We start from the raw sequence: 25,638 nt of genomic DNA, 5'->3' as shown, positions 1-25,638 counted from the left end.
AAGCCACCCCTTCCCCTCAGACACTCCCCTAACGGAGATGGGGCCGTCAGGGCTTCGAGCCTTTGGGCAGAGCATTGCCTTCTCGCCCCTACCTCACCCCTACATCCCACCTCGAAGAGCTCAGCTACTCTACCCACTCCATGACTCCCAAATTGGTCTGGGGCCCCTGGATGCCTCCACGGCACTTCAGTGGCCCCCAGGGACTTCAATCAGACATGCCCCAGACGGAGGTCTTCACGGCATCGCATCAGGACCAGACTTCCCCGGCAGAGAGGGCACCAGCATGCACACGTCACAGACGACACTGTTCCCGAGTGCAGCGCCCTCTCTGCGGGCAGCCCAGGACCCCCAGCTCCTCCTCCCAAGCCCACATAGCTGCCTCAGGGCAGCAAGGACCCAAAAATGCTTTGCTTAGCAAGCACGAGTGTGCGCCAGCCCGCTGTGAGGGCCGGGCTCTGTGCCCGTGTCTGAGTGGGTGTGTGGGAGTGGGCGTGGGCGTCCTGTGTCCAGCTGCCATTCTCACGTGGCTCCCTCTGCCTGAGAGTGTCTGCAGGCGCGTCCCCCTCCACACATCCTCTGGGCTGAGAATCTCGCTGGCTGTAGGAGTGATCGTGACCACAACAGCAGCTAACATTTACTACTGAACGTTCAAAACGCGCCAAGTCCTGCGCTAAGGGACATCCACGTGCATCACTGCACCTCATCCTCACAGAGACAGCCCGTGAGGGAGCCAGGCCACATCCCTCCGACAGACAGGGACCTGGCGGGGGGGGGGGGCAAACTGTCTTGCTCAGGGAGGGGAAGTGACAGAGCCAGGATGGAGCCTGCCTGAGAGCGCAGCCTTGGCCCACCCACACGTACCTGCGTCCCCAAGTGTGTCCGCCTGTCTGTGGTGCCACCCTCCCCACCAGCACAGGGCATATCTGCCCCAGAGTGGCCCCCATCTCCGGGGCTTGTTCTCTCAGGAGGGCCTGGGGCCAAGTTTGGAGAGCAGGCTAGACCAAGCTTGGCCTGAGGAGACTCTGGGTTGAACCCACCTTGGTCTGGGTTTAAGATCCGGAAGAGCTCGGGGCAGCTGACCAGGACCATCTCACCCACATGGGCGGGCTTCCAACACGTGATGTTGTCCCACATCCCAGGGCAGCCTGCAGGGAGAACCAGGGTGAGCGTGGGCCCAGCCACACACACGTATGCACATCCCACACACACACGTATGCACACACACCCACACACACACAGAGGTGTGCGCTCCACTGCCCATAAGCCAGGCCCCTGCACAGGTGGGGAGGGTCTGCAGGGAGGGAAGGGAGGACTTACTCTTGGAAGCTGGGCCAGCCCTGTACTCAGAAGATCCCTCAAAGAGGAGCTGGGACACAAGCCATTTCAGGAGCTCCGGGGATAGGGAGGGTGACCTCACCTGATATCACTAGCACCTCAGTCCTGCAGTTCTGGCAGGAGTGTGGGGAGCGGACACACCGGGCCAGAGCTGGATCACTACAGAGAGAGGCTGAGATGCGGAGGGGTCTTTGTGACAGCCCCTCCCACCTCCAGCCCTTCCTCCTCTTCCAGAAGCCTCCACCACCTCCCAGTGCTCCTGCTTCAGATCCAGCTCCTCAGCAGGGCCCCTTGCCAGCCTGGGGCTGCTGCACCACTGCCCTTCCCTGCCCGAGGGCAGCCCTGGAACAGGGGGGCTGGCCTGGGAGGAGGGCACACATGCATCACCTGGGGAGGAGGGAAAGCCATCCCAGCAGAAACCAGCACGTGCAACTGTGCAAGGCTCAGACCAGGAAGAGGTAGGAGGCAGGGACCACTATGGAGCCCACTGTAGTGACATGGGGGTCAGGCCAATGGAAAGGAAGGGAAGGACCAAGTGGGAAGGACCAAGAGAGAGGTATTTAGGATTCACAAAGACTTGGAGACTCCTTGGATGTGAGCTTCAAGCAAGAGGAAGATGTCAAGTTTGAGGATCAGATTTTCAGATCTGGGGGACTCAGTGGCCCCTCCAGCCCTTCTCTCCACCAGCCCACTTCTCCCTCTGGCCCTCCACTCTCTGTGGAGTTCCCTGTATTGCCTGCTGCCACCCCCACCCACACTCTGTCCCTCCTCCATACTGGAACGTCTCTCACCATGGTCACCAGTGACCTCTTCACTGCTAAATCCAAGGAACAATTTCAGCCCTTACTGGGTCATGCCCTGTCTGCCCTGACTGAATGCAGGTGCTTTTGGGTGCCCTGCCCCTGGACACCTGGCCGCCTCAGCCTGCCCGTGGACTTAACATGCAGAATTACATGCAGACAACCCCCAGTCATCTGTCCGTGCACTCCCAGAGGGCTGAGCCCACAGGCAGCTGCCTTGCCCCATTCTGCACCCCCACGCCCCACCCTGTGCAGGCGCTCAGGGAGCAGGGCAGTCTCCTCAGTGGCCTCCTCGCCCAACCCCACACAGATGTGACCACAAGCTTTCCAAAAGGAATGTCTGGCCGTGTCATACACCCGCCACCAACAACCCCGTGCTTTCAGTGCTCTTAGCACCCTCGATTACTTAACATGGCTCCTACGGCTCCTCCACTCTGCCCACGGCCCCACAGCTCAGCCCCACTCCAGCCTATGGGTAAGTGGTTGAGGCCACAGGATAAGAGAGCTCGCCCAGGAACAGAGCGTAAAGTGAAAAGAGCACGGAAGAGGGAAGCCTGGGGAACCCGCATTCACGGGCGGGCAGAGGAAGCGCAGGTAGCAATGAAAAGGTATAGTGTGCGGAGGCAGAGGGTGGCGTGTCAGACAGCAGAAGAGAGCTGCAGGGAGCTGACCTGCATCTGCTGAGGATCTACAAAGACAGGCAGGCCATGGAGAACGCTTCTGTGCCATGTAAGGGAAATCAGGTAACCAACAGCGCCCCACCTCACAGGCTGCCGTGAGGATTAACAAGCTCACACGTGCCAAGCTCTGAGAAAGTGCCGGGCTCACTCAATGCCCATTCACTGCTGTGATCATCAACTTCGTTACGTCCGTCAGGTGTCCCTGGGAATCGTCCCTCAGAGAGAGGCCCACCCAGATGGGGAGATGAAGCAGAGACCTGCAGCGTGAGATAAAGGTCTGGGGAGGCCCACTGACGGATCTCAGGAGACGCCTGGGCAGGTGCCAGGCAGGAGAGGGGCCTGGGATAGGCCTCATAAGCTCACAGCCTCTCTGTTGGGGTCCATGACTTTTGGGTGCTGTTTGGACCAGAAGGCATCCAGCTTCTGGGTGCAGAAAACTTGTCTCTCGGAATTCAGATCCCACTGTTTTGGAATTCATACCCACTCACATTATCCTACAGCATCCTGTTCATGGAATGACAGAGTTTGGGAGCCAGAAGCCCACAGAAAGCTCTGAGAACGAGCGACCAAGAAGCAAGGACACTGAAGGCCAGATGAGGGGGCGGGCGCCAGGTCCCATAGCAATAGGCCAGTTACTGCTGATTCCTGTCTGACCGTCACCGCAGGACTCTGGCCAGCATGCAGTTGGCTGTGACATCATGTCCTTGAAAGAGACCCAACAGCACATCTTTGGCTGCTGTGGCCCGTGTTGACCGTGGAACGGCCATGGAGCGTGGCTGTGTCTGGCCCATGCCCCAGGAGCCCCAGCCAACAGATGTTCCCTTAATGTGGAACATTAGGCCCTAGCACAGCCAGCTGCTACTGCCAGCTGACGTTGCGGGGGTCACAGAGCCGCTTCAGATAGAGTGAGCGGGTCATGAGGGCTGAGGGGCGGGAGGGCTGCAGGGGCCAGGTGGGGAAGAGATGAGTGGAAGGGGCTCCCGTGTTAGAGGCAGAGTGGGGGATGCATTCTCTTAATGACTGTTTACTGAGCTCCTACCTTGTGCCAGGGACCATCTAGACACCAGGGCTCTGGTGGTGGAGAAAACAGAGCTGGCTGTGAAGTTTATGTTTGAGGGCAGAGCTCGGGCAAAGACAGGTTTCCTCTCAGCATCTGCACTGGGAGCCCCAAGACTGGTGTTCTGATCTCCTTCTGCACGGGCTCAATCGTGTCTCAGGCCGGTCGCCTGCCCCTCCACCACGACTCATGTTTCCTCTGTGCACTGCTAGGGCTGGGTGTCTCTGAGTACTCCTGACTTTGAGACATTCACCCAGAACCTGCAGGTGCCCAGAGGATGGCTGGAGTGGCTGGGGCTGCCTTCCCAGGGGCATCTGCAAGGTGCCCCACCCCCCACCCCAGGGCCTGGAGGTTCTCAGGATCTATCTGTCACAACTCTCAAAGCCCTCTTGATACTTCCTTATGTCCCCAGACTGGGTCCCCTCCAGAGTTACAGGGACAATTCCTGCAGCACCCGGCAGGTAGGAAGCCTAGAACTAGATCCCATGACCCCAGGACCCAAATCCCAGTGTCTGAGTTTGGGGGACAATGTCCCTGACCACACTGGGAGCTCACAGTCCTCTGCTCACCCCTCTGGCCCGCATCACTGGGGTTGCAGAATGCCTCGTGCTCATTCCTCTTGCAGTTTCTGGCCCAGACTGAGGGTCCAGTGGGCTCTCATCTCCTCTCCCCTCTGGATGGGAACTGCCTCAGAGGCCCTGGAGCTGAATCCTCCCAGGGGCCCTTCCCCCGGAGCTTGGGAGGATGGGAGTTGGGCTCCTGAGACAGCCTTGGGTTTTTCTAACTAAAAACAGCATCTTATTTTCCTTCCACACACACAGAACACGTCCAGTTTCTATATCCCCATATGTTCCACACTCCAGTCTCAACAAAGCTCAGTTTGTTGGGACTGGAAGATTTCAAGATGCCTTTTCTCCTTCTCCTCCCCTTCTTCCTTTTACTCATGTTTTCTTCTCACTTTCCTCTTCCCCTCCCCCTCATTTATTCATTTATTCAGGAAATATTAAGTTCCTATTATGAGTCAGACACTGCAGAGAATACGAGAGTGAATAGAAAGGCCCCAGTCTCTGCCTGTACAGAGCCTGTAGTCTGGCGGGTCACATTAATGATTTAGATTTTATGCCAAATGCTTAGAGAAGACATTAGTTCCCTATTGCTGCTATACGTTTGTAAACAAACTTAGTGTCTTAAAATGGCACAATTTATTATCCTATATTTCTGGGGTCACAAGTCCAAAATGGGTCTCACTGGGCTAAAATTAAGGTGTCACCTGGGCTGCACTTCTTCTGGAAGCTCTAGGGGAGAACCCATCCCCTTGCCTTTTCAGATTCAAGAGGCTGCCCACATTCCTTGGCTCACGGCCCCTTCCTCCATCTTCAAAGCCAGCAGCTCAGCATCCTCAAATCTCTCTCCTCTGATCCCACCGCCTCCTTCTTCCACTCATAAGGACCTAGTGATTATACTGAGTGCACCCAAATAACCCGGGATAATCTTCCCACTTCAAGATCCTTAACTTCTTTACAAATGCACAGTTCCTTTTGCCATGTAAAATAACATATTCCCAGGTTTGGGGGATTAGGACATAGGCATCTGGGGGTGGTAGGAACATCATTCTGCCTACCACAGAGGAGCTTTAAGACAAAGAGTCACATGATCTGGGTTGTGTGGGGAAGATAATATATTCTAAGAGCAGAAAAGCTGGCCCCGAGAAGGCCTGTTAGGACATAGCAGCAGTCCAGGAGGGAAGGAAGGAGATTGATCTGGAGTGATGGCAGCAGAAATAGAGAGGAGTCCTCTGTAGGACAGGGTCTGGAGACAGCACTGACAGGGCCTGGTGACAGACTGGCGGGATGTGGTTGGTGGGTGTGCCAGAGACTGTCAGCACTCACCCATGGCAGGTGACTCAGTGCTCCCCAATGGTAAGCGGGTAGAAGTGAAAAACTGGCTTCTAAGACATCCCTCATAGGTGTCCACAGCTGTCCTCTCTCCTCCTCTCTGCAGCACCCTTGGGGGCCACATGTTGAGGGTGGCGGCATTCCAAGATAGAAGGACTCTGGATCCCTGAATGACTGTGCGAAGTCAAGCTCCAGCTCCCACCTCTGCTGACCACGCTAGCCCATGACAGATGCAAGCCAGAAACGTTATAGTGCAAAGTCCCTGAGATTTTAGGGTCGCTTTGTTACTGCAGCACAGTCTAAGCCATCCTGACTAACACATACAGTGAAGGGGAAAGGGCGACCATGAATGTCACCCAGGTTTCTGGCTTGAGTGTCTGGATGGATGGATGGATGGATGGATGGATGTGTCATTTTATCACAGCAGGGAGGGCTGTGTGACATGACGGTAGGGGAATTAGGCAAGTTGGAAATCAAGAGTTTAGTCTGGGATATGTTCAGTTTGAGATGGTGCTAACAACCACGTGGAGACAGCTGTCAAATAAGCAGTTGAATAAAAGTCTGGAGCCCAGAGAAGTCAGAACTGGAGGAGAGGGCTGGGAGTGGTCGGCCCAGGGATGCTATTCAAGCCACGGACAGGGACGGTTTGTCTAGCAAGAGAGAGTGCAGATCAGAGAAAGAAAGAGGAGCAAAGAGTCCTGGCCCCCAAAGAAGAAGGAATGCCAGCACTTAGAAGAGGAGTTGGCAAAGAAGGCTGAGGACAAGCAGGGCAGGCTAGTGACACGGCAGCCAGGAAAGCACATTTCAGGGAGGAGATGGTCCAGCGTGGCCAAGGCCCCTCCTTTCCCTCTTCCCCCAGAGGTCAAGAATTGAAACGGGTCCTGTTTCCCAAGACCTCTCCACTCTTGTCAGTTCCCCTCAAACCTCCGTATTCACCTCTCCCCTTACACCCAATTCTGCACTATCCCTGTGCCCTCCTGGCTCCGTGTAGAGGCCACCACTGTGGAACCTGGTCAGAGGAATCCAGGCCCAGGCAGGGGTGGGGAGGTTCCCGCTCGGTGCCGTGCACACTCTCTGGGGCTGCTCTCTCCTGAGACATTACACGGGAAGCAGCCAAGGAGTGGCAGTGAGCTGCGACAGCAGGAGGGGAAGAGTCCACCTAGGCAGGTTGAACTGAGAGCTAGCACAGGGGCCATTAGCCTTCGACTGGAACAAAATAAGGAGCTAATCTCAGGTTGTCATGGTGATGGTTTTGTCCAATTCCACACAGTGTTCAAAACCCCTGAGACTGGGGCACCAAGGAGACTCAGACAAAGCCACCGTCCGTCCCTTGAGAAGCCTCCTGAGGATGTTGGGGTACCGTCAGAACAAAGTCTCCATTTCAGCACACAATCCAAGGGTAAAAATGATTCCATTTACTCAACAGCCAATGTTTCCGATCCTTAAAATCAGGCCCCCCTGCGAGCTAAGTGCTGGGGGGGTGGGGATAGGACTAAAGATGCTTTCTGCCCTTTGGAAGTCAGTGGTTCTCCAAGTGTAGACCCCGGACTAGCAACACCACCTGGGAATGTGCTAGAAATGCAGGTGCTTAGGCCCCACCCAGTTACTGCATTGGAAACCCTGGGAGTGGCTCCAGCAATCTGCATTTTTTTTTTAATAATTTTTTATTTTGTTTTATTTCAGCTTATTACGGGGGTACAAAAATTTAGGTTACATATATTGCCTTTGCCCCACCCAAGTCAGAACTTCAAGCATGTCCATCCCCCAGACGGTGCACATTGCACCCATTATGTATGTATATACCCATCTCTCCCCCCTCACACCTGCCCGACACCCAGTGAATGTTACCATATGTGCACTTAAGTGTTGGTCAGTTAAGCCAGTTAATACCAATTTGATGGTGAGTACATGTGGTGCTTGTTTTTCCATTCTTGTGATACTTTACTTAGTAGAATGGGCTCCAGCTCTATCCAGGATAACACAAGAGGTGTTAGATCACCGTTGCTTTTTGTGGCTGAGTAGAACTCCAAGGTATACATAACAAACCCTCCAGGAGAGTCCAATGCACATGTGCTCAAGTTTGAGAACCACCAGACTCAAGGAAAATGCAGGTTTGGATAGAAGCAGAACCCTCTCTCCAATGTGGCTTTGAGTCCTATGGGGAATAAGTTCCTCAGAGAAAGGGTCCCTGCAAACACCACCCCTTCCCCATGCATGGTGTCTGCTCAGTCTCAGAGCAGCTGGGAGGCCTGGCCAAGAAGCTCATCCTGCTCTGAGGATGGAGGGGCTTGGGCTCAGCCCTGAAGGGGTCCTCCTTCAGGCTTCACCCTCTGGGGAGCGTGAAGCGGGCCAGTTCAAAGCACTTGGCACCCTGGACAGGCCACAGAGACCGGGTCAGAACAGCAGTGAGCGGGCTTTCACCTCCTCCCTCCAGGCCTTCTCTCTCGTGCCCTTGCCGTGGCTACCATGGGCGTCCGGCTCTGTCTCCTTCAGAGTGTGAGGGCCCCCGTGGAGCACCACACCCGACCAACCCTGCTTAAATGCAGGGAAGGCTGCCGGGCTGAGGAAGCCCACAGCCTGCAAAGAGGAGGTGCTTGCTGGCCTCTTTCTGTGCAGGCAGGCCGTAAAGGGAACAAAGCCTGGCACTGCACAGGCCTGGGGACGTGGAGCAGTGGAGAAGCCAGTTCCCAGGCACAGGAGTCCTTTGTCCTTCTCTTCTGGCCACAGGAGCGCTGCAGCAGAAAGGGCACTCCCTGGCTGAGACGGATGACCTGGGCCCCATACCAGCCAATGACCACCACCTCTGGCCTCAGCCTCCCGTGTATCTGTCCCATGACAGAGCCAGCCTGGCGTTGGCTCAAGTCCCACTTAGAAATCAGGACTTTGGAACAAGAGACAAAAACCAGTAAATATATCTCCAGACCTTCTTGTCTTCTCAATAAACACCTTTAAGATGGACCAAGGATGCTGCGAAGGAACCCCGTCAGCAAGCTTGCGTTCACGCCCCACGCCGCCTCCCTGGCCTGTTTTCCACCCCGTCCAGCTGCCTACTGAGCTCCAGTGCCTCCCCTCCGTGTGTCCCTGGCCTCCACTCTGAAGGCCACTCTACGCATTACCATCCCAGGTTCTCTTTGGGTGTGAGGTTTTCTCACACCTCACTTCTAACAGATTACTGTTCCCCCTCCTACTGACTCACTTTACTAGATTTGGAAGATTATGAGAGACACACAAAATACGTATAAATATATAAAAAATACACTACATATATATATATAAAAGCATTGCAGTGAGTTCAGACTCATATACACGGGAACAAACTATCAGGCTTCGTTTCTCCTTTTCAAGTGCGTTTCAAGGACGTCGGCTGACCTTTGGCCAGCGTTCCACGCCCGGTATGTGTGCCTGGGCACAGCATGGGCAAGGAAGGGCTGGCACAGAGTAATGACATGATGCACAGCTGCTCACTCTTTGGCACTCTCAGGTTTGACTCTTGGCCAGGAGCGAACCCCCAGCCTGGCTAACCCATGCCCTGGAGTGCGCTCTCTGGCCTGAGGTCACGTGAGCAGCTTGGCGGCTGCTGCGCTCTGGCCAGAGGTTCTCTAGATACACTAGATATACTTCAGAGTCAGAGGCTTGTAACACACACCCTCTTGGAGCCCCCCCAACCAAATGCTGGTGACATCTGTCTGGGGAGGAGCCTGGACATTACCATCTGCAAACGCTCCCGCCGGGCTCTAAAGTGCTGCCCAGTGTGATGAGAGGGGTCACTGCCCATCTTTCACAACCACGTTTAATTTGAAGCCAAGAAGCCGAGCTCCAGTGAGGACACCCCGAGGAGTAGGCCAGAGGCTCTTAAGGGGCACAGGGGGAAATTAAGGCCCCGCCCCGGCAGCTGACAGTGGGGTCCACGCTCTCCCAGAACTTGAGGCCTGGAATGGGGCCCTGAGGCCGCCGGCTCTGAGGTCCTCTTGATGAAGGTGCTCCAGCCTCAGCCTGCAGGGCAAAGCTCTTCATACCACGGGGCCGCAGTGAGCCTGGATGGATGCTCCTTCTCAGGCCAGCCTTCCCCAGGGGCCTCCCCTCGCCCTGGCCTGCCCCCTCTCCTTCCCCAGGGGGTCACTGGAGGCTGCAAATTTATGCTGTCCTGGGCCAGAGCAAAACGAACACCCTCCGGCTTTTCCATGGCTTAAAAAAAAGTGCAGGCCTTGGGCACATTTAAGACCCTCCTCTCCCCACTCCTCTCCCCGGTGGCATTTCGACTGCCTCTGCTGCAGGAGCCCTCACCCAGCAAGGGGAAAGCTCAGGGCAGGGGTGTCTCCTCACTCCTCTTCCGAGCTGCAGTGCGGCCTAGCGGTGAAGGGCACTGACTCTGGAACCATCGGAATGCACGTCCACCTTGGCTCCACCCTTCCCGGCCCTGGGACTTACTAGGTAGCAGGCGAGTAACCTAACCTCTCTGAGTTTGCACAGCCTCACCCACAAAATGGCCTAAAACTCTACCCAGCCCAGGTTGGTGAGGGTTACATGAGCTCTGGGGTATGTGTGCGAGAGAGAGAGAGACGCAGAGACACAGAGACAGAGAGAGAGAACTGAAACATGATGCCCCAGTCTTTAAAAGCCTGGCTGTTCCAGTTCCCTCCTGCTGTACTCATAGCTCCCGCCCTGCCTTTCCTCGGGTCACGCCCACCTTCCGGTGCCTCCCCATCTCTGAAGCCCAGACCTGGTCCCCAGCCCCTCCCCCAGCCCCTCCCCTGCTCTTCCAGAAAGCCTTCCCAGATAGCTCAAAGCGGCACTGACCTGCTTCCTAGAGACATCTCTCCACTCCCCAGAATAACTCAGATCTAGTAGGAGGTGGGAGGCCCTGGAGACCCCTGACACTGTAAGATGAGAACTTTTAATAACTACAGGGTCTTCATTGAATGCTTAGCAAATGCCACATGCTGTCCTTCGCACTTCTCACAGACTTTACCATTTAATAGAATAATCCTATGTGGTAGGTAGTATTTTCTCCTCCGTTTTGCAGACAAGAAAATTAAGGTGCTAAGTGCCCATCAAAGGTTCCATGGCTGGCCCTGTGGGGCTGGGACTCAGAGTGTGCGTCCTTCTGAGGCAGTGTATCCCAGTGGTTGAGGGCACAGGCTGCCTGAGTTCAAGTTCTGCCTCTGCCTCTTAATGGGCTGTGCCCTCAAGCAAGGTATATAACCTCCTTGTGCCTCAGTCTCCTCATCTATAATCTAGGGGTAATAATAGACCCATACTCCCTGGCAGCTGTGACAGAATAAAGCACTAGCACAGTGCCTGGCTGGAAGGCTATCAAAGTACCAGTTATTAATATGATCCATCCTACTCCCCTCGTTTTGAAAGAGGAGATCCTGAAGCCCAGAGCAAGGAAAAGCCTTGGAGTTGGTGGTCCAGCTGGGCCTTCAGTCTTTTCCTTTTTCCTACCTAACTGATGCCCTTTGCTTCTGCTTAATTAGCTCCCAGCTCTGTCCTATTGAGCCCCACCCTATGATTCAAGGGAAGAAGGGAGGGGCTGGGAGAGAAGAGGGACCCTCTCCTCAGGCAGACTGTGGGAAGGTACAGCCTCCTCTCTTGTCTGGGTGCTCAGGGTTAGAGGAGAGCTATTCCCTCAGCTCTTGGAGAATCCTTCACACGCTGCCTTCCTGTGGCCAGCCCTGATTCACGGGCTCCCTGGGGAGGGCCAGGCAAAGTCCTGGGCACAGTTGCAAGGCACAATGGGAGCTAGCCACTGCTGTACCCCCACCTTCAACTCCAGTGGAGACAGGCATGAACTATACAGATACCTGCTCCCTGGGCCCTCAGCTAGCTCCCCCCACCCACTCTAATTCAGGGTTCCAGATACAGGGGTTACTCACTGCCCCCAAAATGTCAGGCTCCTGTCTAGCAGGCTCCTGTGGTTCCCTCAGCCTAGAATGTTCTCCCATTCACCCATCCCTCAGTGCTCACCTGCCTTCCAATCGCCTACCCATCCCTTCCCAGCGCAGGGGGTGTCAGCATCAGCTTCTCATTAGAATCACCTGGGGAGCTTTTAAAAATTACGGTGACTACGCCAGACCTGAGGTTCTGATTGAATCGGTTTGGACGGTGGCTTGAGTACATTTTTCTAAAAGTTCCCTGGGGATTCTGATGTGCAACCAGGCTTGAGAGCCGAGGATCCAGTTTCAACACCACCTTCTCCATGAATCCTTCCCACGGCGAATTCATTCCTTCCTGAGCTCACCTGGGGCTGAGGCCTCCTCCCCACACTGGCCTGGCCCTCCTGTGATGGCGTCTATCCTTACATGCGTCTCCTTTGCTTCTGCCAGGACTTCCCTGTGGGCAAGCCTGCCTTGCCCTCTGCCAGCCAACTCGATGTGATTAACCTGCACCCAGCTCACCTGCGGCCCCTGTCGCCCCCATCCCCACCTCTATTCTTTTCCTTCCTCCTGGCTGCTTTTATTGCTCAACCCCAAAAGTATCTGCGATGTTCCATGCAGGAACAATGGCCTGGGATGGGCCAAGACATCTGGGTTCCAGACCCACCTCAGCCTGACCCCCTCTGTGGTCTAAACAGTCACTGTCCTCAGTGCCCATTTTCCCATCCCCCAAGCAAGACAGCTGAACCAGTTATTCTTCCACGATTCTTTCAGTCTCCTCCAACTCTGCGCCCATCTGGGCTCCTTGCCTCGGTCTCCCTAGTTGGTAGGGCCTAGAATCCACTGTCAGCCTCGGGTAGGGCTGAGCAAGAGCTTGGCCGGAGGGAGAGGCCGATGTGGCCGGAGTAGCTCCAGTTAATGTTCGCTGAGAAGCAACTGGCTGGGCGCTCGGTCCAGTGGGACCATTACATTTAACTGGGCTGCAGATTAATCAAGTGTTTAAACAGATGGTGCTCGGAGGAGCTGGGAGGATCCAGTGGGAAAAGTGGATCCCTCTGGCCTGAGCAGAGAGCCCCACCCTCAGGCGGACATGAAGCCAGCCCTCCAGCAACTGTGCAAAAGTAAGGCTGTGGAGGCCTCCAGACGCCCCCACCCCAAAATCCCCAACTTCCCCTCAGGCCAAAAGTTGAAGGTGCCTTTGCTTCTGTGGGCTGGAGCCTCCCACCTGCGAGGTGGGGGAGTTAGGAAGAGAGGGCTCCAGGGGAACCACTGGCTCTCACCAGGGGCTGCGCCACTCCCTTGGGACGTATGAAATGTCGGGAGGCATTTTTTGGTTGTCACTGGGATCAGGGGGTGTTATGGGCATTTAAGGGGAGAGGCTAAGAATGCTGAATGTCCTGCAACGTGTGGCCCGACCAGCACAAGGAAGCAGTACTCTCCCCAAACGCTCACAGCGGTCCCCAGAGAAGCATAGCCCCAGACGGTCTTCAGGACTGGGGTTCCCACTGCACTTTCTTCTCTGGTTTCTGATGGAAGGAGCAGAGGAGGGGGGAAATGACCCCATCCTGCCTGCCCTGAGTTGACCAAGTGCTCTACAGCTCAGCCACTGCAACAGCTGTGTCCCTGCTGCCACCAGGCCCAGGCTGCCTGCTAACAAGCTCTCTGACAGCTGCTGCCCAGGCCAGCTCTATCCCAGCCCCCGTGGGAGAGAAGGCAGCTACATCCAGTCACCGAGAACAGCCCTGAGGCATCCAGAGCAGACCGGCCCCAAGGAGAGCAACTCCAGCATCACTTCCCAGAGCAGATTCAGGACGCTGTTGCCCCAAAGGGCTTTTCTGAAGGTCCCAGAGACCCGCCCCTTGACTACTTCTTGCAAGGTGGGCAGAAGGCTGGAGACCAGCTATAAAGGCTGGCCTGGATATGCCAGGGACACTGCACCCTCCCCACCACGCCCCTGCTCACCTGGGAAGGAATCATTCAAGCCCATCAGGTCATTGGCCCTCTGGATCTTCTCCAGGCACATGGCTTGCTCCTTCTTGAAGATGCAGTCGGAGTGCATGGCGGTGGCCTGCAGGAGACACACAGCATGGGTGGCGGGAGGTGGGGCAGCCCATGCATAAGTCCTCCTACCGAAGCCCCTGGGCAGTGTCTTGGGGGAAGTGGGGACAGAAGCAGGAAAAAGGGAGTGACTGAGAAATGTCAAGGCCAGCAGGGGCTCTGCCATCCACTTTGTCACAGATACCATGAGGGCTCGTCTCAGTCACCAACTCAATGTGTGGCCTTGGACAGATCCCATTCCCTTCCTAGGTCTTAGTTTCCACATCTTACAATAATATTAGCAAACACATGTAGCACTTTACTAGGTGCAAGCACTATCCCGAGTGTCACATGTGTGTATATGAGTGTATAGGTATTCTCGAGTACTATAAAGTAGGCATTATTTTTATTATTTTTCCATTTTACAGTCATGGAAACTTAAGCACAGAGATGTTAAGTAACTTGTTGAAAGTCACATGGCTTTGTGGACTGTAGAGCCAGGATTCCAACCCAGGCAGTGTGGCCCCAGAGGCCATGAGGCTGCTGCACTTCAGCGGAGCAAGCAAGTGGCGGGGAGAGGACAGGCTGAGAAGGTTCACTGCCTCCCTCCCGGGCGGCCCAGGAAGGAGGTGCACTCTGGCAGCTGGGAGCAAAGCGGCAGCGACAGCATTCAGTGGGGCCTACTCACCACTGTCATTTACAGAAGAGGAAACCAGGGCTCAGAGCAGTTAAGGAACTCCAGCCCAAGGTCACGTAGCTGGTTAATAGCAGATACAGGATTCAAGCTCAGGACCAAGCAACTTCACAGCCCATGCACTGCCATCGTGACAGCAGTCTCACATGCTGTCACTTTAACTCAGAACCCTGGGGCAGGGATGGTTCCCTAGGGGATGTCAGTGAGTGTGGAGGCAGTCACAAGGCATCTGATCTGCCAAGGGCCATGTTTGGGGCAACTGTCCAATCTCGACTGTTCACAGATGTGCGGGCGGCTCCTCAGGGGAGCGTAGGCTTGTCCACCGTCTCACAGTGAGTCAGGGCAGAGGCAGGACTGAAACCTGGGACTCTGAGGACAGCCTCACCCACTTGCTGGTTGAGTGGTGGGGCAATACCTGGGAATCCTCCTCTGCCCACTCCCCACCCCCACCCTTGCTCAGGGGGACACACGAGCAGAACACAGGCTTCTGAGTCCTAACCTGGCAGCGCCCTCGTGGGCTGCAGACTAGAAGATCAAAAGAGGCTGCTGCAGCCCCAACTAGGGCCGCCCCTGCACACAGTTGAGCAGGTTGTGTACTGCACAACTCCAAAGGCTGCCACGCATGTCACTATCATAATAGATTTGTACATTTTGTGACAATTTCCAGTCAAATCAGCACAGGATTCTGAGGAAGGGGCACCTTTTCTGCTTCACACAAAGATGTTGGATGGTCCAGTCATAGTGCTGCCAAAGATAACAGCCAGGTGAATAGCTTAGCTCAGGGCACACAAAAGACACAGGTTCTCTGGAGTGGGGGCTCAGCTGAGCCAGGGGCTCCAGCCGGTCATGGAGGGGAGGGTCCTGGGCCCTTACCATAGGCAGCAGGAGGAGGGCAGCCAGGGAGACCTGCACGACACCGGCCATGCTGCCGCTCAGCCAGCACTGCTGGCCTCCCACTGACAGCAGCCGCTGGTCAGCCCCAAGGTGTCTGCAGGCTAGAGAAGAAGGAAAGGCACGAATCCTGTGAGCCCAGTATGGCAGAAGGGGCAGAGACCACCCGCCCTTCCTTATTCCCACCCTCCTTCCCTCCCGGCAGCACGGCTCTCAGTTCCCAAGCGCAACCCCCCGCCACGCCTGTACCCATCCTGTTCTTTATTCTTCGATCCTGCAAACATTTGCCGAGCACCCAGTCTGCACTGGGGATACTGTGGTCACACACTGGCACAGCCCTGTGAGTCCACTGGGATGGTGTGGAGTGGCTTTCTCAGCAGCAGAGTGGTCTCCCCAAATCTTCACATTCTCCCCTTTCTCCACAGTGACAAAGCATTAGCTGGCACATGCGTGCCCCCCCAGAGATGACATTTCCTGGCCTCTCTTGCTCAGAGGTGCAGGCACCTGATGATGTTCCTACCTAAGGAAGGTGGGTGGCAGTGGCGTGGGGCCACGTCTGTACCTCCTGTCCATGAGGGCAGGGCATGCTCTCCCCTCTTGCTCTTTTGCCCTTCCCACATGCTGGACCCAGCTTTGACAGGGTGGACAAGGATGGTATCTGAGGGGTTGGGGAGCAACATTGCACCAAAGGAGCCAGGACCGTCCGCCAAGTGCCCTTATGGAGCCCAGCCATCCCTCCTGCCTGGATGGCCTGCCTAGCTCCAAACCGTTCCTCAGAGAGAAAAGAACCTCTGGTTAATTTACTTACTCTTAAAGGGCCTCTTTGCTCCAGGTGCCTGGCCTGGTACCTAACAAATACACCCTCCTTTCACCCTACCTCATCCCACTTCGCCTTCCAGACAAAGCTTTGAGCTGTGACACAGAAAACACAATGACAGCTGAAGAGTGTGCTCAGGCCTCAGAGCTGCAGGAGCTCTAAGGCAGCAGGTCCACGAGGACCAGGGCTGCTGGTAGGGACCAGATGGGTTACAGGGAGTCAAGCCAGGGAGGAGGCTGCGAGAGCACAGCACACTCCCAGGGGAAGAGTCTACTCCGCTTCTGAAATTGATCATTAATCTATACATCCTTCAACCCAGCAATTCCACGTCTGGGAAATATTTGCCCTGGGACAAAGAGAAGCATATGCAAGGACATTCACTGCAGCCTCATTAAAATAGCATCAACAACAAAAAATGGAGCAGCAAAGCATTCATCATGCAGGCACTGCTAAATAGGCTCTGGCACAGCCATATAATGGTTACAGTTATTTTTAAATTATTATTATTAAATTGTTATCAAAAAGATTGAGTAGGTCCGTATCAGGGGCATTGCTAACCCACAGGTGCCGGGTTTAGGAGGCCAGGGAGGGGCTGGAGCACACCCTACATTCACACGCATATCACAGCCATTATTTCTGCACAACCCCACCACTAGCAGGCAGAGCTGCCACACCTTCGGTCCTTTGTGCCCCTGGCTCTCTGCCTAACCACACCTCCCTCCCTCTCCCCTTGCCTCCCCCAAGGCCTCCCAAGCTCAAGCCGGTGTTAAGCAAGCACCCAAAAAGCAATGAAACCAGCTGCAGGAAGGCTCAACAAAAGGGAGCCCCCATCTTATCCACCTGCTCAGGGCTCACTCAGAGATGCTGAGGGAGGCCTCAGGTATCCCCAAGAGATGCTCTGAGAAGCCCAGGGGGCCACGGCGATGGTGGCCCAGCCTTTTCCTGCAGGTCAGGGAGGACAGGGCAGGCTGAGAAGCACTGGCCCCAGCACTCCTGGGCACCCCAAGTCACAGCAGATGCTGGGCACTCAGGCTTCAGAAGTCTCTGTACCTGCTCCCGGGGCCTGCCACACCCCTGACGGCCACAGGCTGCCTCTAGTATGACCTGGCACTGGTGGTCCCCAGAGGGCTCAGTCACCTCCACCTGACTGCAAAGAGATGGTCCCCCTGACCTGCCTGGCTAGAATGAAGGAGTGCCTGGTCCCAGCGACCCTCAGCAGAGGCTGAAGGCCACCGCTCCTGGCAGAAGAGGGGTGAGAGGAGCCACCGCAAGGCAGAAGTCCTCTGAGATCAGGGGTGCAAGGCAGAAGGCCTCCGAGATCAGGGGTGTAAGGCAGAAGGCCTCTGAGATCAGGGGTGCAAGGCAGAAGGCCTCCAAGATCAGGGGTTGATTCTCCTACACCTTCAACAACCTCAGGCCAAAGAGACAAAACAGAACACCTTGCTCTCAGTGGCACCTCATAGGACAGCAGCACCGCCCCCTCCAGGACGGGGCTGCCCCCCAGTGGGCACACACCGCCTCCTCCCCAAACTCTGGCCTCAGGGCCCAGTGTACAACCTGGGCTGCCCCCTGGAGCCCCCTGAGGAGCTTCCCAAAATACCTCCGCCCGACTGAGTCGGAATCTCTCAGCTGTGCTCCGGCATCGGTACTGTCTAAAGTTCTCCAGGTGACACTCACGTAGTTAGGATTCTAAGCTTCTGTTTTGACCTTGATCAGAACAGGGGCTGGCACCGAAGAGCCAGTGATGCGAAGGGCTCTGGGGGAGGGGCCGTGGGTGGCAGGGGGCAAGCAGAGATGGGGTTTGTGTTTGGAGGGCTGGCCGATTGTCTTTCTGTCTCTCTCACACACAAATACACAGAAACAGGTCCACACAGATGAGCATAAGGGCATGCCAATTCCGCAGAGACAAAGAGAGACATTTACCCACAAGGCTCCCACTTGAAAATGCAAACTCCCGTGACGGGACACACAAGGTGGAGATTCCTTCAGGGACCAGGAGACAACGGCACACACGCATTCCTTCACAGACACAGATGCACACGCTCACAGCACAAAGATCCGTGCAGATGCAGGCGCACAGCGGCTCAGACATGTTTATCAGACTGTCGCTATCTGTAATAACACACCCCTGCTCACACGCACATTCTGCAAGGCATTCTGATCTACACAGGCAATCAGATGTATTAGGATTCAGATGTGGGTGCAGGCATGGGTGCAACGCAAACGTGCACACGCGTGTACAGGCTCGTGCACACGCAGGATGTTCGCCCCTGCTGTGCGCCACAGCTGCAGTGGACTGAAAACAAGCTTGAGCAGAGGCGAGGCCCCCACGCACCCCCCAGCCCTCACCAGGCTGCTCAGGCAGCCATATGAACCAGGAAAGAGGTGTGCCCTGGCCCCGTGACACAGAGTAAAGGAACTGGGGTACGCTCAACATGGCGCCTCCTCTGGAAGGAGGAGTACGTGCTATTCACTCTTTCAAGCAGTAAATATGTATTAACTCATTAAACCTATCTGAATCCTATGAAGTAGTTACTGGCATTAGCCTCATTCTACAACGGAGGTGACTTAGACACAGAGAGGCTAAGCAACTTCCCCAAAGTCACGCAGCAAGTACCTGGGAGAGCTGGGAAGTGAACCCAAGCAGTCTGGCTCCAAAGCTGGGGCACTCCCTCCCCGTGCTTCTGCTGCTGTCCATTACTGGTGAAACGAAAGATCAGCGCAGAGCCCACTGCTACGCCTTATGACCCTCTTAACACCTGTGGGGACTGGTTAGGTCCTCTGTCAACCCTATCCACACATCTCTATCTACTTCCCTCCTTAGGAAGAGTTAGTCACAGACACAGCGTCTCAGACTTTAAAGGGCACCTCTCATGATGCAGATGGGGAAACTGAGGCCAGAGAGGGGGAGACGCTTCCCAAGGTCACACAGTGTAGAGCCCTGGAAGCTTGCCTAGCAGGAATGGGATGTGTGACAGGCACCTGGCCTGGAGTGGAGTTCAGGGGGACCCCGAAAGCACACCGTTCCACCTTCCAGCTGGAAGGCCTGCCCTCCGCAGGCCTCACAGGCCCAGCAACCCAGCCTGGAGCGAGACTGAGTACAGCAGCCACGTCCTCCTGTGAGTCGCTGCACCAGACAGCAGTGCCCCCTACACGAGGAGACAGCGTCATCAGTCAGCACACGGGATCGAGCGGTGACTCACTGGGCTCCAAGACTTTCCACGTCTCGGAGCGGGAGGGGACTCAGAGACCCTCCAGCCATCTCCCAAGCCCCCCTCCAGCGGGTGGTCCAGGCCCTCAGTGGGAAGCTCAGATGTCCCCATGCCCTTCCTAGCCAGCCTTGAGCAGGAAGGTAGAAGCCCCCACGGGTGTGAGGACAGCACATCCCCCTCCCTATTCTCTGGGCCACAAGGCTCTGGGTCCCTCATGGCCCCTCGGGGCTGTGGCCATCTGAGCCACTTCCTACTGGAACCCTCTGGCCACGCAGCCTCCCTCCCCCTCCCAGGGCAGTGCTGAGCCTGGAAGCAGACAGAAGATGGCCAGGGAATGTGCACTGCTCGCCTCCCCTGCTCTCCGCAGCTCCCTTTATTAATGAGACCGGAGCAGGACTGCCCCCCACTTGCTCCTTTCCCTCCTAGGGCAGGGAACCAGGGAGGGATAGCTGAGAGATGAAACACTGTCCCCACCCACTCAGCCCTCAAAGGGAGGGACTGAGGCTGCTGCAGGGAAGGAGGGGGAGCTTCTAGGACCTCTCTCCTCCTCGATGAGATCAGAACCGATAAAGGGCAGAGCTGAAGGCCGGGCCAGGGCCCTCCTGGCACTCTCAAGATGAATCATTAATGCCATCGCTTCTCTTTGGTGTTCAAACTTTCCCCTTTCAGAGCCACCAGGGCCTGTCCACAGTGGGTGACAGGAGCCAGGTCACCCAGTGGGCCCCTGGCCTGCATTCCACACAGGCTTGGGGGGAACCAGGTTCAGGGCAGGGCAGGGCCAGGCTGGGGCACACGGGCACATTGGCAGCATCATCCCATTTCCCTGGTGAGGGTGTGAGGCCCCAGGAGACCAGGAAACTTCCTCAAGGTCTCACTGCAAAGTCATTCTCCCCAAAAATGTGTCCTATGAGGAATCCCCTTCGGTAATGGATAGTACATGGACAACTCCTGTCCTGGAGGAGTCAGGGAATGTGTCCCTGGGCCAGGCAAGAGCAAAAGGACAAGGAGGAAGCAGAAGATAAAAGGTGGGGGGAAGAGACAGGTAAGGGGGGAAGGAATGGAAGGGTAGGAGGGAGCGGGAGAAGAGGAAGGGGACAGGAGGCCTGGGCCAGAGGAGGCACAGGCTGGGGACAGGTGTGGCTCAGGGGAGTTGTGCCCTGCACTGAGAGAACCTCTCCCTCTGCTCTGACCCTCAGCTGACCTTGTCAAGCTGAGGTTCTCCTGAGCGGATGTGAGTCCAGCTCTGACGTGCATGTGCCCCCAGCACCTGGCACAGGCAGGGCACGTGGTGGGTGCCCAGAAAACTCAGAAGGATACCTCCTAGATGACTTCAGGAAGGTGACTCCAGGGTGTCGAGAGGCACAGCAAGATATCAGGAGGTAGCGGTGGAAGAGAAGGTGGAAGGCTGGTGGTGCCAGTCTGTGGAAGCCGGGGAAACTGGAAGGTTGTTCCACTGAATAGGAGGGGGACACCGAAGAGATCCGAGCTTGGGAGTGGAGTGACAGCTTCCCGTTTAGGGCATATCCCTCCAAAGTCTGGGGAGCAAAGAAGAAGGGGGAAAGTGCATGCAGGAACCCACCGCAAGGCCCTTTTCTGACTCCAGGGTAGAGGTGATGGGGGCCTAGTCGGGGAGAGGCAGCTGGGATGGAAAGAGTGGGGACAGAATCCAGAGACTTGGGAAAATGCCAGAAGAGAATTTCCTTGGCCTGCCCCCCAGGAGGTGGCAGGAAAGAAATGTTAGGAGGGGGCAGCACGGAGAGGAAGAAACGGAAGGCAGGACCTGATTCTCTCAGAAGATGCAAAATTCAGAGGTGCCTACAAAGGAGCTGTTTTGTTTTTTTTTTCTCAGCCAGCCTACTACGTGCCCATCTGTCGGGAGGAAGGATGGAGACAGCTAAGGCAATGCATGGAGCTGTGGAGAACTGGGATGACAGCATCCGGCTCCTCCGTGGCCAACCCAACCTCCTAACACCACCTCCAGAAAGCCCACCCAGGCTGCGCCTGCCCCTTCTGAGCTCACCCTCCTCTGAGAACCCCTGTCCCTGAGATGAGGATCCCCGCTCTCCTCTGGGCTGTTTCAGGTCTTGTCACACCACATTCAGTGTGAGTTTCAAGTCTTGTCTAGAAACCAGGGGCATGCCCAGGTTTCCCAGCGGTCTCCCTCCCAATGGGGATGGTTACAGACCTGAACACAGAGGGTGAACAGACAGGGGGCTCAGGGACAACTTGACGAGCTCAAGTGACAGCGTTTCGTTTTTCAGTCATGAATGCTGTCTTTACACTGCGGGATTTATCACACGGACACAGAGCAGAGGCTGGTCTGGAGTAGGGCGCTGAGGCCAGGCGGGGAGTTAAACAGATGGGCACACAGAGCTCGAGGTGGAATGCCCTGGGGGCCCAGGTACCCCGGCATCACAGGCTCTCAGTGTAAGCCCCTCCCTTCTTCAATCTCTTGGACCATTTCTCTTTTCTAACCTTATAGCCCAGCGGCTGGCAAACACTTCCAGCCAGTCAGGTCCAGCCTGTCACCTACTTTTGTATAGCCAGGAAGCTAGGGATGGCTTTTGCATTTCTAAAGGGACAGAAAGAATTAAAAGAGTCCTATCTCATGAAACATGCAAATCATATAAATTCTAATTTCAGCATCCATAAATTAAGTTCATCAGAACATAAGCACACTCATTTGTTTACGTATCATCTGTGGTTGCTTTTAGCCTACAACAGCAGAATTAATTAGTGGTGACAGAGTATATAGCCACAAAGCCTAAAATACTATCTTTATAGTATATGAAGTATATTTTGTATAAAATACACTTTATAGAAAAAGGTTACAACCCTTGTCGTAGGCTCAGGCAACACACACACACACACACACACACACACACACATGCACACACAGACTTTCTCCATTCAATCCAACATGCGTATGGACTTTCATTAAGGAAGACTTTTGTGATCTTTGGGCAAATATCTGAGTCCCCGACGTGCCCATATCTGTAAGAGGGTATGTCTTGATGTCCACTTGTATTTCTGGTGCTACTTGTCTCTATTTTGTCCCCACTCCCTGGCAGGTGTCATGGGAAACCTATGTGCCTCCCAGGCTGTGTGTCACTCCCTCTCTGTGTGTCACTGTGGGGGTGGCTGTCACTGTGTGCCTCTGACGGCATCCAGAGCCAAGTACAAACACGTCGCAGCTGAGGAACTTCCAGCCTCCATGCTGCCAGGCAGCTGGACCACTAGGCCCAACCTGTTCAGACCCTGGAATCTTATATTCCTCTATTCAGAAGCAGCCGAACTTCCCGAGGCCTCTAGCCCTTCCAGGGCGGAAAGCATCAGACCTCTGCTCACATACCTGCCCAGGACAAAAAACTCACTGTCACCCCACGTGTCAGCTCCACAGTGGGTGGGTCTCAGGTAAACAAGACCTTCTTGGCACTGAGCTGAGCCCACGCTCTGTGCTTGGCACACCTTGGTTCTACTCCACGGCAGACAGCACAAGGTGTCCCCCACTTCATCAGTGCCAGTCGTAGGTCAAGGAACTGTTTGTCCCTGGGAGGATGGCAACCTGGGACACTCAAGCCTAAGCCCCATTCCCAGGAGGAAAGGCGCCTTGTGGCCTTGGCTTGTGCCTTTCCTAGCCTCTCAGCCACACACACTGATCTGTAAACTCTCATTGTGTGTATTTATTTATTCAACACAAATTGAGGGAGTGTCCCGAAGTAGGAGCATGACAGCGACAGATTGCCATGTGAAAAAGAATGGGCCCCAAAGTGTTTCTCCAGTCAACCTCCTGCCAGCCTAAGCTTTACACAAAACAGGACCTTAATGCATCCTTCAGCCTGGATTAGTCCCTAGAAAGGGTCCTTCAAGAAGCTCCCCACAGACACCTCCCCTCACCACATACAAGGGCAAACAGACTCACAGGGCTCTTGTCCCAGACACCCAACCCCCAATAAACCATTGACGGCAGAAGAGGGAAAGGACTGCATCCACCTCCTTGGTCACCCCACACACACTTGTTGATGGATTGGTTGGAAGATGTGGCCTAGGGCCTGCCCCAGTATTCTGTCTCTAATTTGTATGTTCAAATTTTGGCTTGTGTCCAGACAGGCACCTCTGCCTGCCCTCCCCAAGGTCAGTGAAGAGCAGGAATCCCAGACTCTGCTTAAGACTGGGGGCTCCGCCAGCCCCACCTGCAGCCAGCACCAGACTCATTTAATTGGGGCCTCCTGAGAAAATCGAAGTGCTGCCTGCTGCCCTCCGACTCCGAAAGGCTCAAACATAGTTCTTTGCCCTCTTCCGAAGTCCGCCTGACCTTCAGGATGCCTGTCGGCCACTGGCCAACTGCAGTCCCAGGACTAGTTGCCCTCCAGATGCTGTGTGTAGCCCCTCCCCATCCCCCGACAACCCCCCCCCCCAGAGGCTGCCCACAAGAAAAGCCAAATGCTGTGTCTTTTGGATTTCTCTTGGGGGTTGGGGGGCTTTGTGGGACACTGCAAAGCTGAGGGAGGTAAAGAAAGGCAATCCGAGGCACTTGCACTAAAAGTATAAAAATAGTCCGAAGAATTAGCAGGTGTCTGCCACCCCACCCCCAGGATCTTCTGAAGGGACCTGAGCTCCCTCCAGCTCCACGTGAAATACAACCAGCTTCCGGCCGGGCTCCCTCCTGAGGGTCTAGCTCCATCCATGGGCTCCCTGGTCCCCTCCGGCCCCCAAACCCGCCAAGGTCCCGCAGAGGATGTGGCCTCCGCCCCCCACAGCTGCCGCAGGAGCCTGTGCCTTTAAGACGGCCGGCAGGGGTCTCAGGCGGACCCACTTCAGCCTGGGGGCCGGTGCTTTTCTCCCACAGGCCCCATAGGGCGTTTCCTCTTGGGACCACCGAAGCCCAGGCATCCTCCACCCCAGTCCCTCCGCGCCGCGGGAAACCGTGAGACGACTCTCTCTGGAACAATCCCGAATGTATCACTATAGGGGGGCATTCTACGCTTGCCCCTACCCCACTCCCTACCCAGCACATAGCTCGCCCATCCCTCAAGCCCCGTGCGGACTGCGATACCTAGCCCCGGGGGACCCCCGGCGTCGCTTTCCAGATCCGCGTAGGCGCGTCCGTCCGCTTTGGGGCTAGGGAGACAGGTCCCTCTGGGTCCCTCCGGCCGCAGTGCGTTCCCTGGCCCTGGTTCGCCCTTCTGGCACTGGGAGGAGCGCAAGATTGCAAGGCCGACCCCTACCCTGGCGGGCTGCAGGGATCCGTCGCCTCAAGCACGGCCCCAGACACTTGGGGGCGGGAGGCTGCGCAGGAAGGGCGCAGAGGCGGGAGGGGGCTTCGTTTCGGATTCAGGAGGTCTGCACCGCGCTGGCCCTCGCCTGCTCTCCGTCGGTGGAGGACGGGGCTTGCGGAGAACACCGAACCAGAGGAGGGGGTCCGAGGTCCTGTTGGACGAAGGTTCTGGAGATGGGAGAGGGCGGCCTGGGCGTGGAGGGGCAGGAGCGGCGGGGCGGCCCTTACCTGCTCACTGCGGGGCCTGGCCGCGGGGCTGCGGGTCAGCCCGGGGCAGACTCCACGGGGAGGGCGCGCAGCCGGCGAGTCCGCGCCCCGCGCCGCCCGGGGATGGGGAGCGTGTGCGCCGAGGAGCGCGCGCGCCCGGCCGGGTCTCCGCGTCCGTGTGGCCGCAGGGGTCCGTGTGTCCCTGCGCGGCGGCGTGTGCGTGTGCGCACGCGGAGACCGCGCTCGCCCGGAGCCGCCGCCGCTGTCAGTCACCGCCCGGGGCCCGAGCGCAGCGCCCCCCGCCTGCCTTCGCCCGCCCAGCTCTGCGCGGCAGCCCAGCTGGGCTCCGTCCTGCCGGAGAGGCGCCGCCTCCGCCGCGAAGCCAGGCCTGGGGCAGGAGGGAGGCGACCGACCCCCGCCTCCCTCCGTGGACTTCGCAGGCTCGGGGCGATGCAGGCCAATGAGCGCCTGGGGGTGGGGTTAGGCCGAGGGCAGCGCGATCGCGATCGCGGGGCTGCAGCCGGTCCCCTCCCACCGCGCAGACAAGAGCAGGAGCTGCGGCGCGGAGATGTGGGGCGGGGGGGCGCGGACGCGGAGGCGACAGCCCCACCTGTGTCTTGGGGCTTCCAGGGCTCCGAGTCAGGCCTTCTCTGGGGCTCACCGCCCTCCTTTCCACCCTCCCCATGAAACCCAGAAAAAGCCCTCTTCCTTCTCCTTCCCGGGTCCTCAAGATTCCCTGTCTGTCAGACCCTGTTTTTCCCCCTTCTCTGGGAGGCCTTCCTTACTGAACAAATCCCAGACCCTTCTTGAGCTCTTCTTTGCCCCCACAGCCCAGGCCTTAGAGGGTCAGCTAGTTTTG

General features: G+C 56.4%; 1 protein-coding gene across 3 annotated transcripts in view; it reads right to left on the bottom strand.

Annotated features, from left to right (window-relative positions):
• ADCYAP1R1 (adenylate cyclase activating polypeptide 1 (pituitary) receptor type I) overlaps positions 1 to 25,026 on the bottom strand; it is a 50,264-nt gene extending 25,238 nt beyond the window's left edge. For all 3 annotated transcript variants that reach the window (XM_012640694.1, XM_012640693.1, XM_012640695.1), the window contains exons 1-4: positions 24,801 to 25,026; positions 15,248 to 15,369; positions 13,606 to 13,711; positions 1,038 to 1,145 (exon numbers count right to left, since the gene is read on the bottom strand). In XM_012640694.1, coding sequence (XP_012496148.1) covers positions 1,038 to 1,145; positions 13,606 to 13,711; positions 15,248 to 15,298 — 265 coding nt within the window. In that variant the 5' untranslated portion in view covers positions 15,299 to 15,369; positions 24,801 to 25,026. The remainder of the gene's footprint in view (positions 1 to 1,037; positions 1,146 to 13,605; positions 13,712 to 15,247; positions 15,370 to 24,800) is intronic.
• Positions 25,027 to 25,638: the final 612 nt, after the last annotated feature.

This window comes from Propithecus coquereli, unplaced genomic scaffold (genome assembly GCF_000956105.1).
Source record: "Propithecus coquereli isolate 6110/MARCELLA unplaced genomic scaffold, Pcoq_1.0 Scaffold156, whole genome shotgun sequence".
Classification (NCBI taxonomy): domain Eukaryota; kingdom Metazoa; phylum Chordata; class Mammalia; order Primates; family Indriidae; genus Propithecus; species Propithecus coquereli.
This window is presented reverse-complemented; position numbering and strand designations above follow the sequence as displayed.